At 32.3% G+C, this 19,031-nt stretch overlaps 2 protein-coding genes across 2 annotated transcripts in view; one reads left to right on the top strand and one right to left on the bottom strand.

The window, feature by feature from the left end:
• Nucleotides 1-4,330, top strand: part of LOC118203982 (glucosaminyl-phosphatidylinositol-acyltransferase PIGW-like) — an 88,098-nt gene extending 83,768 nt beyond the window's left edge. The window contains exon 9 of the mRNA XM_085814011.1: nt 4,150-4,330. Coding sequence (XP_085670137.1) covers nt 4,150-4,221 — 72 coding nt within the window. The 3' untranslated portion in view covers nt 4,222-4,330. The remainder of the gene's footprint in view (nt 1-4,149) is intronic.
• LOC118203981 (tRNA dimethylallyltransferase) overlaps nt 1-19,031 on the bottom strand; it is a 70,231-nt gene that overhangs the window by 41,525 nt on the left and 9,675 nt on the right. Inside the window, exons 2-4 of the mRNA XM_085814010.1 lie at nt 13,483-13,620; nt 11,426-11,524; nt 1,444-1,664 (exon numbers count right to left, since the gene is read on the bottom strand). Of these exons, the coding sequence (XP_085670136.1) occupies nt 1,444-1,664; nt 11,426-11,524; nt 13,483-13,620 (458 nt within the window). The remainder of the gene's footprint in view (nt 1-1,443; nt 1,665-11,425; nt 11,525-13,482; nt 13,621-19,031) is intronic.

The following is a 19,031-nucleotide window of genomic DNA, read 5'->3' as shown; positions in this document are numbered from 1 at the left end:
TGGATGAATGTATTCAAGTATGCATGTATAGGTGTACATACATGTGTATACACACATATATACACACATTTCTGAATTCAGTCCTGCTAACAGAAGAGTACCTGTTTAACTTTAATAAAATCTATTGATAGTTATAGCCACTTGTGACTAACATAATTAATTGCCTATTAACAGTTTCATCCACTCAGTCACAGGAGAATTTACTTTCAGCAAAATTATCTGTTAATTATTTCATATATTGCATTGTGTTAGTTAATAGGCCTAAATATACTTGAGACTATGCACTGAAAAGCCAGCAATGCTTTCCCATCAAAATTAATGATAAGATGTGGATGAAAATATAGAAAGAATAAATGCATTTACCCTGTAGAAGTGCTTGCCAATTTCGATAAATCAACAATGATGATCTGCTAAAAAAGGGAATGACAACTGAGCTTATCAATTCAATTTACTTTTATGTAAATGAACATAGCCAACTCAACTATGAGTAATATTATCATGAAGTGTAAATTTGATGGAAATACAAGCCTGAGCCAGTCACCTAGTTAAGTCTAAGAAACTAATATACTGAGAACATAAAATTTGAAGTGCATTACCAAATTAAATCATCAACACAACCTTAGCAAATATTGTAAATGAATTATATCTCTACTCAGCAACAGTAGCTATGATAGGACTATCTGACAGATGGTACCTGGGGTTTATGAAAGTGCTGCTGCTCAGAAGTCATGTATAATACTTGTGATAACCACATATAATACTTGAAAAACTTGTGCAGATCAATGGAAGCATTTAAGATAATCCTGTAAAATAAAGTACAGAAGAAACATAATCTGATTAGTGTGAAGGCCTTCAGACAGTTCATCAGACTAAAAATGTGACTGGTATTCAAGTAACCATGTGGATGACACTTCATCCTAGAATCAAATTTCACAGTGGATGGCTACTTGCAGATGCTCCATCATTTCAGGCAGAACTTGTTAAAAGAAATATATCCCCCTTTAAATAATCTAGGAAAAAGTTATAGGTAGAAGTAGTTATAAATGAAATATGCATTTTACATTCACTAAGAACCATAGCTGGTAAGAATGCTGTCGTTCTATATATGCAGATTATTGATTGCATATTGCAAGCATTAAATAAATGGAAAGTATCCTTTGGCACTAATCATTTAATGTGAAACCATGCATAAGTGTTCGTTTCAGAGTGCTCTGTCACTACTTAAAATTTATTCCACTAGGTTAGAAATGCTCCATACAATCTCATCATAAAGTACAAATGGTCTAACCGATGCCAAAGAATCTGATAATATATAAAAATACATATTTCAAGAAAAAATGATCATGATAAAAAATAAACAAAATACTTTGCCATAAAATTTTTTAATCTGAATTAGTATTGTCAAGATCACATAGTAAATCAAGATTTAACAGCTGCAGTTACCTAATGACCTTCCTTCGATCCCCAGGATGAAGGGTATTGGCCATAACAGGATCAACCTGCTGCAATGCCTTATGTAAAATATCATTTGGCACATCTTGTACAGAATCTTGAGTAATTTTCTGTTGAAGCAATAAACTGATATCAGTAAAATTTAGGGAATCTCCTGACAATTTATTTTCATTTCGCCCTTCCTCATCCCAAAGAAGTTTATTTCCTTCCTCCTAAAAATGAGAGTTAATAAAATATATTTAAAAAATTTTTATATCTAACATTATATGAAAAAATGAAGCTATAAAATACTACACAAAAGCAAAGGTATACTAATATATCCCACTGGAGTTTAGATTCTGTAATAACAAATGAAGTGAATAAAAATACTCTTTTAAATTTTTTTTTGTATTAAATATTATATACTAAAATTAAGCAACAAAATAATAGGTAAGAATGAAGTTAGGTTAGTAGAACAATCATAAAGATTCTCAACTTGTATGAAGTAAAACTTGAATAAAGTTTTCTGATTACATTATTATTATAACAAATAGTTTTCTAGATTTCATGCAAATTAGTTAACTTTATGTTACTAACTTATTCAGCAAGCAGTAATATTTAACAGTTACACAAACTTTGAATATCCTTTAAATATTGGAATAAAAATGAAAATTTGTAGATCACTAGTCACAATTTTTTTAAAGTCAAAATCAATAAAAAAGATTTAAAAAATTATTTGTAAGTTGATGCTTCCAATATCAGGTAAAATTTTAAATAATTCCAATAAGATATTATGCTTATAAGACCTAGAAAATGTAACATCTAAATAACAAAGAGATTTTGTCTCCTAATAATTGGTAAAGTTTTCAAAAGATATTTCTTTTGCCAACAGTAATAATAAATTCTGCCATTAGATATAACTCCAATCACCTTTTTGTCATCCTATTTTATAATTCTGTCTGTTACCAAATTGCTCGAATTCTCCATGTTTAATTTTCAGGTCATTTTTTCACCTATCAGTAAAATTTGTTATTCAGTTCTTTAAGATCCAATCTCTATTTATTTCTTGGAGAAACACTATCAGTGTAGTTTCTCATATTTTGCTCAAACTAAACAAGCATTAAAATTTCATATCAAAGAACATGAATTTTAGAGTTGTAAAGGAAAAATAAACAAATCTTTGAAAGCTAATCATAGTTGGTCATTTAATTACAAATTTGAAAATAATGCACTTACAATTTTTGTTTTCAAAATAAAATGATTGGTGGCAATAAATTAAGTAACGGTCTATAGCAGAAATGAGAAATCGTTTTACCATGAGAGTCCACATTTAAATTAGGCAATGATAAAAGAGGCTGTACAAGTTGATATACCTATAAATGTGACTTATGGTTTGTGACTTATAAATGTGAATAGTTTTTATATAGCTTTATCATATCACATGGAAATAATGTAAAAAAACATCAAGTCATTTATTAAAATAAAAATTTACAATATAAAATATTTTTGTATTCACATAAGGCTAATAACTTATAACATTAATCTTTAATAATTTTTTAATAAACAACTACAGTCAAAAGTCGTTAATTCGGACCTCAAAGCTACAAACTTTCTGCGCATGCGTCGCGCGTAAGACCTTTACTACTGCGAATTTGCGCGTGCGCAAAATACGTTTACGAATGCGCCTTTAATGTATAATGGACGGGATAAGCTAAGCTAAAATTATCTAATTATCTATTTCAGTTAATGTTGCAGATTGCGTTGTTCCTTAACCTTCGAATTGGATCCGGCTTATTATTTTTTGCAGACTGTTAGAGCAATTTTATAAAAGTAAGCTTGAACTTTCGATTATTTCAAATAGAATTTCCGATATATATTTACTAATAGTATGTAAAGGATATACAAAGCGAAAGTATCTTTCGGAGTCCATTAAACAAAAAGTGGAATTGCTGCAAAAAATGGATAAAGGCATATCCTTTGTTTATCTAAACTTTTGTTTATCTTTAACGCCACGGAGCGCAATGAATTGGAAGTTGATCTGTCAACACTATCCTTGTCTTAAGGGCAGATGTTTTTATTTTATTTGGCTTATAATTGCTTACTAAATGTGGTATTTCCTCTCGATGTACTCAGTCTTTGATATGATTTAAATCAAATGCCTCGTCATTATAATTCGCTTCCAATAGCGAAGAAAGTGACAGAGGTTATTGAAAACGAAAAAATTTCGATTGACAAATTAGTCGGTATTCTCGACACAGCAATTATAGGACTTGAACAGCAGAACTTTGTAACTGAACAAGAAATTATGTTTGTTTATAGAATTAAAGAGAAAGTATTAGCACATAAAACGAAGCAACTTAAACAACTTACATTGAAAGAAATGTTTAATAAAGTAAACAAATAAATATTAAGCTTTTTTTTTTGTAAGTTTTGATACCCTTTAGATCATAATTGTTCTTTATTTCATAAATTATGGTTTCATATTTTTAATTTTATAATTTTTGCGTGCCATCTTACCAGATTTAAACTGATGATCTATAATCCGGAAAAATCGATAATCCGGAATCGCCGAAGTCCCGACGAGTCCGGATTAACGACTTTTGACTGTATAAATGTTTTGCCATTTTCTAATGCTTATTATAATCAAGTTTATTTGTAGTTATACCATTAAACAGTTTTATCTGCAATAGAATTTTAATAATTGGAATATTGTTTCAGCTAACCAAAGTAATAAAGCAAGTGATGACAAAGTTCCTGCTAAAAGTCAAGAAAAAATTGCTATACACGTGAACTCCCCCATTACTATATCATTTTTGGATAATACGTTTTTGGATAATACATCTAAGGTATGTGAAGTGTTATTTTGAAGTACTTATTGTATGAAGGTTGCTTAAATGCTGGTTGAATAAAGGTTGCTTATATGCTTAAATTTTTTTAGGATTGCAACTTTCTGCTGTATAAATTAAATAATAAAAAAGAAGGAAAAATATTACTTATTGTATCCTAAATGTTAGTTTGATAGCACATCATTTATTCTCTTGATCTTACTAATGAAAAACAAAACATAGTATTCTTATGGAAAATGTCACTTCATGCTGATCAAAAATAAATTAGCCAACTCAAAAATAAATGTAATGTAAAAAGACAGTTTCAAGATATGCATGTTAACTTTGTTGTTGTTGTTACTAATCCTCGAGTCCAGCTTCTGCTAGATGAGGTCTACGAGTTTATTCACCTTCAAAAAGTCATAAACTAGCATAGGGGACTTAATTAGGTCATTGTAGAACAAACCCAGACACCTAAGGTTATGTGCCAGAGAAGCCTGCTCATTGTTGCATTTCGGTAAATCAGGTGTGTCTTTTGACCTCCTTGGAAGGCAAGGCTTCTTAAATGGCCACTAAGAAAGCAGAGGAATGCCGTCTGGGTACATCTGTCACAGTTCATAGTGAGGGATCCACTAGGGGATTCAACCCGGTACCAAGAGTGTATTGGAGGGACAAGCCAAGTCGTTTTATCGGTATGTTTTCTGGCAGAATACAGCTCAAGATAAGTCAGACAATTGGAAGTAGCCAAAGCCTCCTTGGCACCTTTCTTTGCCAGGACATCTGCCTCTTCATTTCCCAAATGTCCACATGTGAGGGAATCCACTGAATGTGCACATCACAAGAGGACGAGACTTTGTTTTAATTAATTTTTATTTGTCAATAATAAGTTGTAGGCAACAATTATTATTGGTCATAATAACTACAACTACTTCTACTAGATAATAACTACTACTTTCATTTCATCTATAGTTTCAGTTTAGTTTTTGAAGTGTTGTCATGCCTGAAATCAGTAAGGAGTTAGTGAGTGCTACAATGAATAATAAAGATGTTATATATGAAAAACAAATGATTCTTGCTTTTGCTTTTTGCCTTTTAAATTATTATAAAAAAGAACTTTGCCACATTTTTACTATAAATTATATGCTGCAAACAACACAGAAGTTGATACTTTTGGTACAGAAGTTTTAATTCTTGATCTTGGTTTACGCAAAGAATTTCAATTCCCATTTATTGTAGCAATGTTATCCACCGCCAACATCGTTATCTGAACTTGCCACTTTTTTGCAGGAAGAATGGTATAATATTCCCTTGGCAAACATACAGGAACTGTATTTATCCATTTCGAGAAGACTGCAAGCTGTTTTGGATGCCAACGGGTTTCCTACACCATATTAAGCAAAGAAACATGTTTTTTTAAAGGTGTTTCCATATTTTTGTCCAACCCCTGTATGTAAAGGATATACAAAGCGAAAGTATCTTTCGGAGTCCATTAAACAAAAAGTGGATTTGCTGCAAAAAATGGATAAAGGCATATCCTTTGTTTATCTAAACTTTTGTTTATCTAAACTTTGTTTATCTTTAACGCCGCGGAGCGCAATGAATTGAAAGTTGATCTGTCAACACTATCCTTGTCTTAAGGGCAGATATTTTTATTTTATTTGGCTTATTATTGCTTACTAAATGTGGTATTTCCTCTCGATGTACTCAGTTTTTGATATGATTTAAATCAAATGCCTCGTCATTATAATTCGCTTCTGATAGCAAAGAAAGTGACAGAGGTTATTGAAAACGAAAAAATTTCGATTGACAAATTAGTCGGTATTCTCGACACAGCAATTATAGGACTTGAACAGCGGAACTTTGTAACTGAAAAAGAAATTATGTTTGTTTATGGAATTAAAGAGAATGTATTATCACATAAAAGACGAAGCAACTTAAACAACTTCATTGAAAGAAATGTTTAATAAAGTAAACAAATAAATATTAAGGTTTTTTTTTTTTTGTAAGTTTTGATACCCTTGAGATCATAATTGTTCTTTATTTCGTAAATTACGGTTTCATATTTTTAATTTTATAATTTCTGCATGCCATTTTACCAGATTTAAACTGATGATCTACAATCCGGAAAAATCGATAATCCGGAATCGCCGAAGTCCTGACGAGTCCGGATTAATGACTTTTGACTGTACATATATTTAAATACTGTTTCAAATAAAAATAATAAAAGTATTTTTCAATAAATTTATTACATTATAATGAAAAACAATAGAAAAGTAATATTATTAAGTTATAAAAAACCAAAACAGCAACAGTATGTAAAATAATGTTAAAATCTGATGGAAAATTTAATTTAGTGGGGTATTTGCATTTGTTTTTGCCTGAAAGTAATTGAATATTTGTATCAAGCTTTATAATACACAGCCTTAGTAAATTCTCTAACTGAGTATCTGTAACTTGTGTTCTTAAACTAGTTTTTAATTTTTGTCATGAGAGAAAATGCTGACTCGCAGCTGTAAATACTTCCAAAACTGGAAAGTAAACAACGTGCATGTTATGCATATAGATTCAACAGTATTTTTTTCATATTTCTACAGGATTCTTTTTAGTGTTTTGAGAATACAATCTTCCTTAACTCAAATAACTTCCTTTATAGTTCTGCAGGCACTTTGGATATATCTATTAAATGTGTTCAAATGACGGTTTCATAGCAGAAGTGTGCTCGTGAAAATCTAAAGTCTTTCAATATATTCTTCTATTAAAAAATTCAAGGCACCTACACATTTATCAAATGTTTTATTTTTACATTTTTGCTAGCTACGGGAAGTGCTCTGCAAATATATCTGAGCAAGAGAGCAATGTTTTTGATTTTCTTTGAAAGGCTTGGATCTTTTGTCACATTTCATATATATGCTTCATTTTACCTTGCAGGCAAATATTTAAATTCTTTTTTTTTTTTTGGTCATAAAATCAGACAAAAATGCAATTTTTTTTTTGCAAAATGCTTCATCTGATAGATCACATAGATTTCCCTGCTTTTTGATAAAAGTTTAAAATGTATCGTCGTAAAGTTAAAACCTTTATCAAAACCTAGCCTGCTGATAGTCAGTGAACCTTGCAGTAGTAAGGTAGATAAACACTGTATGTTTCCTCATCTAAATTTAGCATCTGCTGAAATTCATGATGATGCATTACATTTACACGAATATAGTTGACGACTGAAATAGTTCTATCCAGAATGTCTTGCAAAATGGTTATTTTTGTGCAAAGATTTTCCTGATGCAAAACAATGAAATGATATCAATTTTTTCAAGTTTTCCTTTTTTAACAAAGCAATGAATCCTTCTTTTTTACCTCTCATGGAAGGTGCGCCATCGGTGCATACACTAACTAAATTACTGATATTTAATTGTAATCAATGGCATATTTCTCTGAAGTTTTTGAAAATTTCAACTCCATAAGTTCTTCCAGTGAGTGTAAACCAGTGTAAAAGGTTCTTTGTAACACTTTAGTTGTGCACCGGGTCAGTTTTATCAAATACATTCACCTAAAGCAATGAAAAATAAAAATCTTCATTTTGTATAATTATACAAAGTTGGTCTGTTACATTTTCAGCTAATTCGTGCTGCCATATAGTTCTTGAAAGAGGCAACTGTTTGGATTTATTAACTTTTCCTGCATCTGTCATACCTAGCTTCAACAATACATTCTTTAATTATTTCTACATCACTAAATGGTCTACCTCTTTTTCCAAGTATATGTGCTATTTTATAAGTAACAGCAACTGCAGTGGTATTTTTCTTTACAAAAGCATTAAAAGATGCCTGTTGATGATGCTTTTTATTTTCCAATTTTTGAACTGCAGTTTGTCTAGATTCACCTTCTAAATTGAAATACTTTTGTTCTTTATGAGTCAAATAGTGTTTATTTGGATCCACTTTTTTCAAAGTAGTCAAAACTGTATTGTACAATAAACATACCATTTTATATTTCACATAAGTAAAGAAATAATCTAACCACCACTCTACATTAAATTTTCTGTTTTCTTCATTTAATTTTCTTCTCTTACAATTTGACATAATGGAGAAAAAACAAATATCAAATAGTATTTTTAAGAAAGCATACACTTCATAAAAATACAATAAAACCATGTATTAGTAAAACCTCAGAATAAGCAAAACAATAACTAGATTTTAACTATGGCCGATAGCAGTATGAGACGAGATTGTTACAAGCACGCACAGATAACTACAAATCACCAACTCCACAATATATAGGGAAATGTTGAGGGATGCAGAGCATTATGAAAAAAGTAGGTACAGTCTGTCTCTCAGAACAGCCACCATCACGATATCTGGTGGGTGGTGGTTGCTATAGCAACACGATTAGTGTATTTCAAGTAGGGGTGAGCCACGCCCCCCCAAAAAAAGAATAAAACAGAAAAATTTCTATTGTTGGACACTGGAAACAGAAAAGTGTGCCAGAATGGCAATAATTTCAGACTATGAAAGACTACTAGAACTGCAACATTGCAGCATTCTACACTGGTGTGCAAAACTTAAGCAACAATGCAAATTTAAATCAGATAACCCTGCAGTTGCAGAAAAGGGGTTCTTGCTATCGGTACAATGAACACGCAATTCAGTAGAAAGGTCATGCATATGCAAATGTCCAGAAAAAAACATCACAGGCTACGTGATCGTACGCAAAACGTGTGCGCTGCACTTGAGACTACCATAAAAGGAAGGATGAAGATGCAATTAAAGACATTCGCTGCAAGTACAAATGAAATCTTTCATGAAATATGGCTAGAAGAAATTATCTGGATGACTTCACAAGTGGAAGAATGATTGGAAAGCTGGAGGGGGCGTAGTGTGACCAGTGTGGCTGAAGATTTCGAAGTCCACAAAAGTGTCGTTTCGCGAGCTTGGAAAGCCTTCCAAACCATAGGACAGCTATTAGAAAGGTTGGTGGTGGCCACTCCAGGACAAAAACTGCAGCAGATAACCGATATATGGTCCTACAGGTGAAAGAGCCCAAAACCAGTCAGCAAGCTCCATAGCTCAGCAACTGTGTGCAGCAAACGACTACAATTTTTGTGGTTTACTGTGTCCAGACACCTTCACAAAGATGGCCTACTCGCCTGCTGTCCTGAATGCTGCATCCCTTTGAAAGTTGGCCTTCGGCACCACCATTTAGAGTGGTGCAAGGAGCGCAAAAACTAGGCATCTCATTAATGGAGTCGTGTCCTCCTTACGGATGAGAGTCATTTTAGTGCCCCAAGCGATTCTCAACACCAACTTATTTGGAGAGAGGTAAGGACACGATTTAATCTCAGTAACATCACGGAAAGAGACCATTACAGTGTCCTGGAGACCTCATCTGGGGAGGCATTATGCTGAACAGGCGGACAGAGCTCCACGTTTTCGACATAAGTTCTGAACCCGGAGATCGCTATTGTGAGGAGGTGATCCTTCCCTAAGTGCGTCTGTTCCGAGGTGCAATTGGACCAGACTACGTTTTTATAGATGACAATGCATGGCCATACCGGACTCCTGCTGTTCAGAAGCTACTGAAAAGTGAAGATATCACTCGAATGGATTGGCCAGCGTACTCCCCTGATTTAAATCCCATAGAACATGTATGGGAAGCTTTGGGGAGACGCCTTGAGGCACGATTTCATCCTCTGGCGAACACCCAACAAATGAAACATATGCTGATTGAGGAATGGGCATTCTCACCTCAAGATCTGTTGGACAATCTAGTACTGAGTATGAGGAGAAGCAACCATTGCAGTAAGGGGAGGGCATATCCCATACTAAGGAACATCTGCTTGTTGTTCTTCCTCTTATACAGACAATCATGTGTAACGATACTATGAGTTCAATAAAGCCTGTTTTTGTTTAATTCCATACTGTATGCATTGTATTCATTTTTGAACAATTATGCTTTCGTCATCGTTTAAATACAAAATGCTGTCTCTTATTTCTGAATTTCATGTCTCTCAGATGATATCTTGTGGATTTATGTCAAAAAGAACACCTCTTACTTAAGTTTTGCACACCAGTATAATTCATGTTATGCTCAATAGATAGCAGCACATTATTTAATTCTATTAATTTTCAAATTGTTGTAATGTATCTAATTAAATATTAAATAATACAAGAGCTAGAGGCTGCACGTTCCCCCACCTCTGGTTTATAGAAACCTTCACCAGAAAATGTAATTTTCAAGGGAACCCCATTAAAAGGGTGGGTGGTTGTGGAATTTCTGATGCAAAACCGTAAATGTTATATGCGCCAAAACACACATCAGACACTTTTGGATGCAAACTAGGTAAAAACACAAGTTATAGGTAGACACACAAGTTTAAAACCACAAGAAAGCCATAAAATCAAAAGGACTGATAATATGATGAATGCTGAATATAAGCACCTGCATAAAACTCAGTCGGAGTTATTAAAATATTTTAATCGAAGTCTGTTAAAATATGGGCATTCAACAAAAAAAAAAAAAAAAAAAAAAAAGAAAAAGAAAGTAAAGTGATTTGTAGATTTTTAAAACGTTATACAGTTAAAAAGTAATCCAGTGCTCCACTCAAAGGAAACATCACACGAGTACAATCCTATTCACTAAACATCCATAGTCTTATTCAGAAGTCAAACAACAAAAAATCAGCATTATATTTTCAAAATTTTCACAATTTTTTTTTTTTTTTTTTTGGGTTTTGCAGCTGAGGATGGTGGTTTGGTAAAACCATCGAAACTAGTCTTGTGAAAATTTTGAAAATATGCTGATTTTTGTTGTTCGACTTCTGAATTAGTATTTGTTCGGTGTGTTATTGGGTCTTAATTATCCGTAGTCTTATTTCGCTGACGTTGTGCGAACGCAACACTTGCTTTTTCCACAGGTAAGAGCATTTTTTTAATTTTCAATGTTAATTTATGTTATAAATGCTTAATTTAATCTTTGTTATTATTTTCATGAGAAAAGAATCATTCCTTGTAGTTTTGGCGGTTAATGGGTTAAGGGAACATGAGAAAGATAATTTCTTTTATTTGTACAGACAATTATGACATTAAATATTGCTTGAAAACATAAACAAAGATAAAATACATATAGCAAATTTAATTACATATGTAGTTGTATCAATACATTTTTTTTTAATATACCTGAGGATTAACCAGCACTTCCCATAACAAAGATTCAATGTAGTAATTTGTGCCACCAACTATGATTGGCATCTTGTTTTCTTTTAAAAGTCTATGTATCTTAAAGAGTTAAGAATAAAAAGTTAACATAACAAAATGCACTTTTAATATACAGCATTACTAAGAATAAATTTTTGAGATTTCATGCAGTTCCTTGGAATACATTCTGAGGATTTGTATACATAATTTATGGTGCATTATAAAATTCATTAACATGCTTACTATCTTTTTATAAAAAATCATCATATAAAATTATACTATAAAATTTCAAAATTAGAACCAGACAAGAAAAATGTGGTTAAAAGGAACATCTGAAAGCTAATATAGCATTTGCTAAATTAAAAATATTTCTTCTGACTTAATAACGTTTAGAGCAGGAGCTGTTTATTTCTGTGTATAAGCTGAGAATTACTGGAATTTTTTCTAAATTACTAATGTCCGCTTCTATACTGATCCAGTAAGCTCACAAAAAATAGAGGCACTTTACCATTAGCCAGGTGCAAGCAATAAATCACCAAATATCATACTTTTTTTATTTCTTTAGTTTATACATCTTAAGTTTATGAAAAATAAATAATAATAATTTCAAATAAAATGAGATATTTGTTTTTATGAAAATGAGTGGTTTTATTTTCAAAATTGCTTACAATATTGATTTGGTACATCACTGCCAAAATAAAAATCTGATGTGAAATTTGCACCCCACTTTTACCACTATAGAACTTATTTTTCATTTATGGAGAAAGGCTGAGCTGATATACTATTGCTAGAATTTTCACCAAATGCAATCACATGTAGTTTTAAATTTGCTGTATAAGAATTTCTCTTCACACTCATTTTTGACACAAAATATAAAATGGCACAGAAAATAAGACTAACACAGATACCACAGACCATTTACAAGATAAAAAAGAATGAAAAAAAAATGTGCTAGCTTCAGATAGGATTACCAGAATTAGAACTATCATCCTTGGTGTCTGGCATTTTTATTTTACAGTGATTTGACTGGAAAATAATCCACCCATTTTACCTGTTTGACAACATTTTTGCCCACATGGCAATATGTTTGAATGTAACAATTTTTTTTTTTTTTTTTTAAATTTTGGGTAACTTTTTAACATGTCAATAAGGAACTCGTTGCACTCAAAACATTATTTAGATGGTGCTAGTTGGGTAAAGGCAACACTGTGTCTTCTGATTTCCTTATAATGAAAGTAATTATTGAAGAAAATTTGATTTCTGAAGAAATTGTAACTGGCAATGTTTTAGATCAAGCATCACATACAAACTGAGCAACACTATCATCTACTTCAGGACATCTTTCTTTCTTTGGTCCAGTGAAAGACTTTGTTGAAGATTTATAAGCTAAAGTCATATCACATACATGGCATTGATGTACATTTGTTTCATCCACAATTTTCTGGCCACTGCTCTGCATATAAAATCACCTTCCTTTTTATAACTTGTGTCATAGTAAATTTGTCATCAAAGGTATCGTCATTACCAATACCTTTGATGTTTAGGTGATTAAAAAAAATTCCTAAATACATGCAGACAACGAAGTCCAGGATAGGCTGACTACTGAAGATAAACTGCAGAATGTGATTAATCATCGATGCAGGTGGCCAGAATGGAGAGTTACATTTTTTCCATTTGAAAGGAATGGAAATTCAATATTTCCCCATTAAAGGAATTCGATTCTTAGCCTTTTCCACCTTCGATTCCAAGCCTCCCCTCCTAATTTTCAGTAGCAGTCACATTGGAAAAAAAGTGTGGCTTAGATTTGAATAAACACATTAATTACTTTTTGTCAAAACAACAACTAGACTATTAAAAGGCTGTGTAATCTCTCCCTTCTATTTGTTATTTATCTGCATTCAATCTAAATCAGCACTACATACGTCTTTAGTAAAATAAGTAAACTATTTAAAACTTAAATATCTGAAGCAAGTGCAAAATAAACAAAAAGGAAAAAATGAACAATAATGTATGCTGAAAATAAATCACTCAAAGGATACCAGAGGCAAAGCTTTGTTCCGGAAGTCGACAACAGTATAGCGACTAAGAGGATCAACACAATTTATTAAATGATGCACTGCTTCTTTTTGCTCTTCAGGAGTTACTTTATTTGTTACAATATCTAAGCCTTTGTACACCTGAAAAAAGCAGATATGACTATAAATAGAAAAAACTGATTAATTTAAAAATTCAGTTACTAATAATAGCAGAAAAACTTCTTCATTTAAAGTATACTAATACTTTTACAGTTAAAGTTAGTATCAATATATTTTTATATTAACATAAAATAATGATAATTATAAATTATTTAATGATGGATATAATTTAATAATGATCATAAATTATCATACTATAAAATAATATTTATAGTTATGATTTGTATCTGCATCTAAATGTAGAAAGTAATTTATATACTATCACCAAGTAAGGACTTTTCAGTAGAGGAAATGTAAGTGGTTTATGAGATGAAGATGGCTAAGAAACAGAAAGATTTGAGTTGCTAAAGAAGAAAACAAGAATCCATGAGAAAGAAAAATGCCACAATATTTTCTTAAGAATTTGATATTGGGAAGTTAACACTTCTTTTGAACTTCAACTGACTAAATCACTTTGCTCCCAGTCACTGTCCCTTTTCATTTTCCAACAATAAACATAAATATACACAAGAAAATTTTAAGGTGATCAGTTTTCGTTCTTTAAAGTTGGAGTTGGTGATTAATACATGAAAGATGCTTCAGGATTCTACAAAAAAATCCATAACATAACTATTCACAGGAACTATTTTGTGTATGCTGCACTCACTGCTGCTTATATGCTTGATTATCTCATTTCAGCAGTGTCACCTATCATCATGTACTTTACTTATATGACAGAGATGAGGGAACAACAAAATACTACGATTAAATAAGATACAATTAAAAACAGCTGAAACAAATATGCAAATTTAATATACCAAGTTAGCATGAACTACATAAATTATCAATTTATATGTAAATATGACATAATAATTAATTTCAGTGATTAATGTTCATTGAATTTTACTTGTCTACCAGATCACTTGTGTATTAGCAGGTTTCAGAGTCTCAGAATCTACTGAGGGTGCTGGGGTTTTCTGTTTCAGTCCAGGCTTGTTAGATGTAAGTATTGAAAACAAATGCTGATCTGACTCTAACATGTGAAAAGCTGACAAATTGCAGAATTTGTTTCAAAATGCCTATTAGCTGAAATCGTGATCACAATTTTTTACAGAAATTACAGAAAAATTATATATGGAAATCCATTTTTTGTAAGGCAAATTTATATATGTAACATTTAAATAATCTATAGCATAAATTAGAAGAACATGGAATGAAATTGCAGTGGATCTTTAAAATTGGATAAAAAGAACATATATGAAAATGCTCAATTGATAAAAAAATGTATATATTTATTTTGTGCATATTTCTAGATATTTATCTTGCATACATCCCTTTCCAAGGAAAAATTACATATACACATATGAAATAATGAAATAAAATATACGAGAAATCAGATTATATTTTTTTCCTCTCTAAATTATCCATTATAAATATTATATATATAAAAAATCCTCTGTGAAATTATAAAGTAAACAATAAAAATAGTTGGAAATACCTAATTATTTAAAATATGGAATTTATTTGCATGCAGGTTTATTTGTACTGACATGGTTACTATGAAATGCTATAAAAAAGCAAAATACACAAGAAAAATGGACATATAAAATTAATAAAAAATAGTTGAAAAATATGAATTACTTAAAACTAAATTTATTAGACTAGAAGAGAAACACGCTAATGTCACAATCAAAATCGTAAAAACAACCTTGTATTTAGCGTAAGTATATTGAAACACTCAATCAATTTCGAGGGCAGCTAAAGGTCCCTCCTCATCAGGAGAAAGAAATACCTAGCAAGAAGAAAACTAAAGGGGAAGGAGTTTCAGAAACACGTGCTCCTTATCAGTACTGCACGTGGTTATAACCGGATTTTTAATCAGAGTTACACTGGCCGCCTACTTTTACTGAGCCAGGCTATCTGATCAAACATGTAACACAAAAGACAAAAGAATTAGCGAAGTTCAGATTTTGAGCGTGAAGGTGCAGTTGCCCCTCGCTCCCTATTTTTAACTTCGCTAATTCTTTGTCCTTTGTGTTACATGTTTGATCAGATAGCCTGGCTCAGTAAAAGTAAGCGGCCAGTGTAACTCTGATTAAAAATCCGGTTATAACCACATGCAGTACTGATAAGGACCACATGTTTCTTAGACTCCTTCCCCTTTAGTTTTCTTCTTTCTAGGTATTTCTTTCTCCTGATGAGGAGGGACCTTTAGCTGCCCTCGAAATTGATTGAGTGTTTCAATATACTTACACTAAATACAAGGTTGTTTTTACTATTTTGACTAAATTTATTAGTAATAAAATTTTTTCATACACAAGAAAAGATTTCCTAATAATAGCACATTAATTTATTTACCACTTATATTTAAAATAACGTATAAATAACTTGGCATAGGTCAATGTGTTTCAAATCATCATGAAAACCTTCATATTCCAAACAAGCATATGATTTCCAGCAATCGGATATTATTGTAGTTCCTGGTAGCATACATACTGCTTAAGACTACAATAAGCAGTCTTTGCTTCTGCCTGATACAACCTTAAAATTACACTTACCACTTCCTCTTTCAACCCAATCAAACATCATTTTATTTCCTTTCTTCTGTCTCTCTTGTGCCTGCCACTTTCACTAATTTTAACATCTACATCCTTACCAACAAACGTACTCATATCTTTTTCACAAAATTCCATGCACACTTCTCTGCACAAAGAATTCCAATCAACTACAGTGCTACTGCTAATTCCTAAATCTGAAATCCAGCAGTCAACTGGTAGCCAATTGACCCTATAGTATGAAATCAGCAAAATATCACCTATAGTCTAAACCCAATAAGAATGCCAGTTTTACTGCAAGCTATCGGCCTATCTCTCATACTTGCATCACTTGCAAATTGATTTGCAAATTGATTGAGAATATAGTGTTGCAGAGATTCACTCACCACTTATTTACTGTTGTTGCCCCTAGAACAATTTGCCTTCTGTAGAAGTCACTCTAATATTAACCAAACATTGTGCTTCACCTGAGTGTTAAAGATTCTCAGAATTACAATCCAATGAGACACACCGTAGTGGCATTTCTAGATCTGCCTAAAAGCCTTTGACAAGGTATGGAAATATAAGCTTCTAAATAAGTGCTTTGATGTTTTTAACATTAAAGACAGGGCAGTGCCTTGGATTTGAAACTTTCTGAACTTTTAATCCAATCAATCGAGCTATTACAAAATGTATCAAGGAATCCCCTAGGGCTCCATCACTCTATTCTCTTCATTTATTTATGGGATTGAAAAATGTAATAATCCTTGTCCAATAAGATTATTTGCTGGTATTGTTATTATGGTTCAGCGATTCCAATATTAGTAAAATAGAATTCCAATTGAATAAATTCTTAGTAGATGTCCAGGAGTTTGTGGATTAACACAAAATCACCTTCGATGTTTCTAAGTCTACAGGCTGTTTCTTCACTACTAACAGGCAACTCTATAACTACTCTCCTTAGCTTTTCCTAAATAGAGAGTGCTTGGATTATAATAAATATTTTACTTATTTTGGCTTCACTCTGCATCTTGAAGTGAAAAGTGCCAAGCATACTGAGAAATTAACTGATAAAGTTAAAAAAGAGGATCTTAAAATATATTTCAGACAGAGACTGGGGATCAGATTCTTCCCCTCTTAGAATTAATTATATTACCTTGGTCCCCCCTGTTCTTGGTATGGCTTTCAAATTTTCCAAGTAGCAGCTCCTACGAACTTGCAAAAAACTGGAGAGAGTTCAGTGCTGCAAAAATCATTACGGGGCCAGAGACCATGGAAAGTATTGGTCAACATATTATTTCCAAGTTGGATAGGCTCAGTCAGAGGAAACAAATGTTTCCAATGGATATCATCACATGTGGGTGTGCCTGGAAATGAGACCACTGATGGGTTGGCTAGGAGGGCTGTAAGCTCCCTAATCCCAGTACCACTGTCTTGTGTCCTTCAAAAATTCAGTCCTACATCAGAGTTATAGTGAATTCGACCTGGTAAACCCCTCCTGTTCACCTATGGTATGCAGCAAAGAGCACTGGTCTCTCTCTGCAGTGCAAATCTAGAGCCCTTCAGATGGCCTTGATGTGATTTCGTAACCGACACCTTCATCGTATGACCTTCATGCAGAGGGAAAAATCTTTCTCTGCTTGGATTTGTTCCCTCCCTGCTTCTCTTGAACTGTATGGGCATTTCCATGGGACAGTTCATGACTGAGCAGGGTTCTGTTTGTGATGCTCTTTTGCGACATGATCATTTGGACTTGGTGTATGCTTTCCCTCAACAGGGGGAGTGGAAATAAAAATAACATACCCAGTGAATCAAGTACTCTTTTTTTATAGTCTGTTTCACAAAGTACCCATTTTCATCAGAATTTCTACACCATGCAATCTCACTTCATTCCCACATGTTGCACATTCATACATATTTGCACTCCATCCTACACTCATGCACTTTTCAAGCAAACTGAAGCTTATCGCTTAAGTTTTGCAATAAATTTATTTTTGAGAAGGCCATGCACTACAAATAGAAAATACAAATTCAGGGCACAACATTACTACTTCACAACTGGATCTTCTCTTCCACAACTGGCATATAAGAGAGAATCAAATGAAAATGGAACAGTAGGCACAAAATGAAAAGGTATTATTTATTTTCAAATGTAATCAAAGAGTTTTGCTGATATTGAAACCAGTTTTGAGCTGTCCTCATGACTTCGCTGTTGGAGTGAATACATCAATCCTGCAATGCCCTTTTTTTAGCGGACCAAAGATGTTAAGTCACATAATAAAAGGTCAGGGTTGTATGGTGGGTGTTCCAACACACTCCACCAAATTCCCCCTCCACGCATAATAAAACATTCAGAGAATCTCGATTCTTAATTTCACTTCGACACTAAATAAAATACCTTGTTATTGAAGAAACAATAATTTTAGCATGAATTTGAACGATCAGTAATTTGGTTCAGTTGCTGCATATCTGCTTGGCACATAACTCAAACCGAAACATTCCACTTAGATACATTGTTGATCTGATGCCAACCTTGCGAATAATTATTTATTATACTTTCCTTTCATCACAGCATGTTTATCAAAACATGACAACTTGAGTAATGAACTCATGTAGCAATGCCTAAACAATTTTTTTATGTTAGTAATTGAATAATAAAGGAGTATGATAACCTTTTATGTTTACATTACACTTGGCAATGATTACAGATTTAAGTTAAATGGCGCTAAAAAATGTTGACGAGAAAAAATTTAACAAAAATTTCTTTCCATGTGCTAAAAATAGATTTTGTTCATGATACATTTACAGATACAGACTCAAAGATTACATTTAGGGCTACTTGAATTAAGAATAACTGATTTGTTATTTATATAAACCTAG

Source organism: Stegodyphus dumicola, chromosome 3, assembly GCF_044657685.1.
Source record: "Stegodyphus dumicola isolate Sdum_Otavi_A_Nest chromosome 3, ASM4465768v1".
In the NCBI taxonomy this organism is placed as follows: Eukaryota; Metazoa; Arthropoda; class Arachnida; order Araneae; family Eresidae; genus Stegodyphus; species Stegodyphus dumicola.
This window is presented reverse-complemented; position numbering and strand designations above follow the sequence as displayed.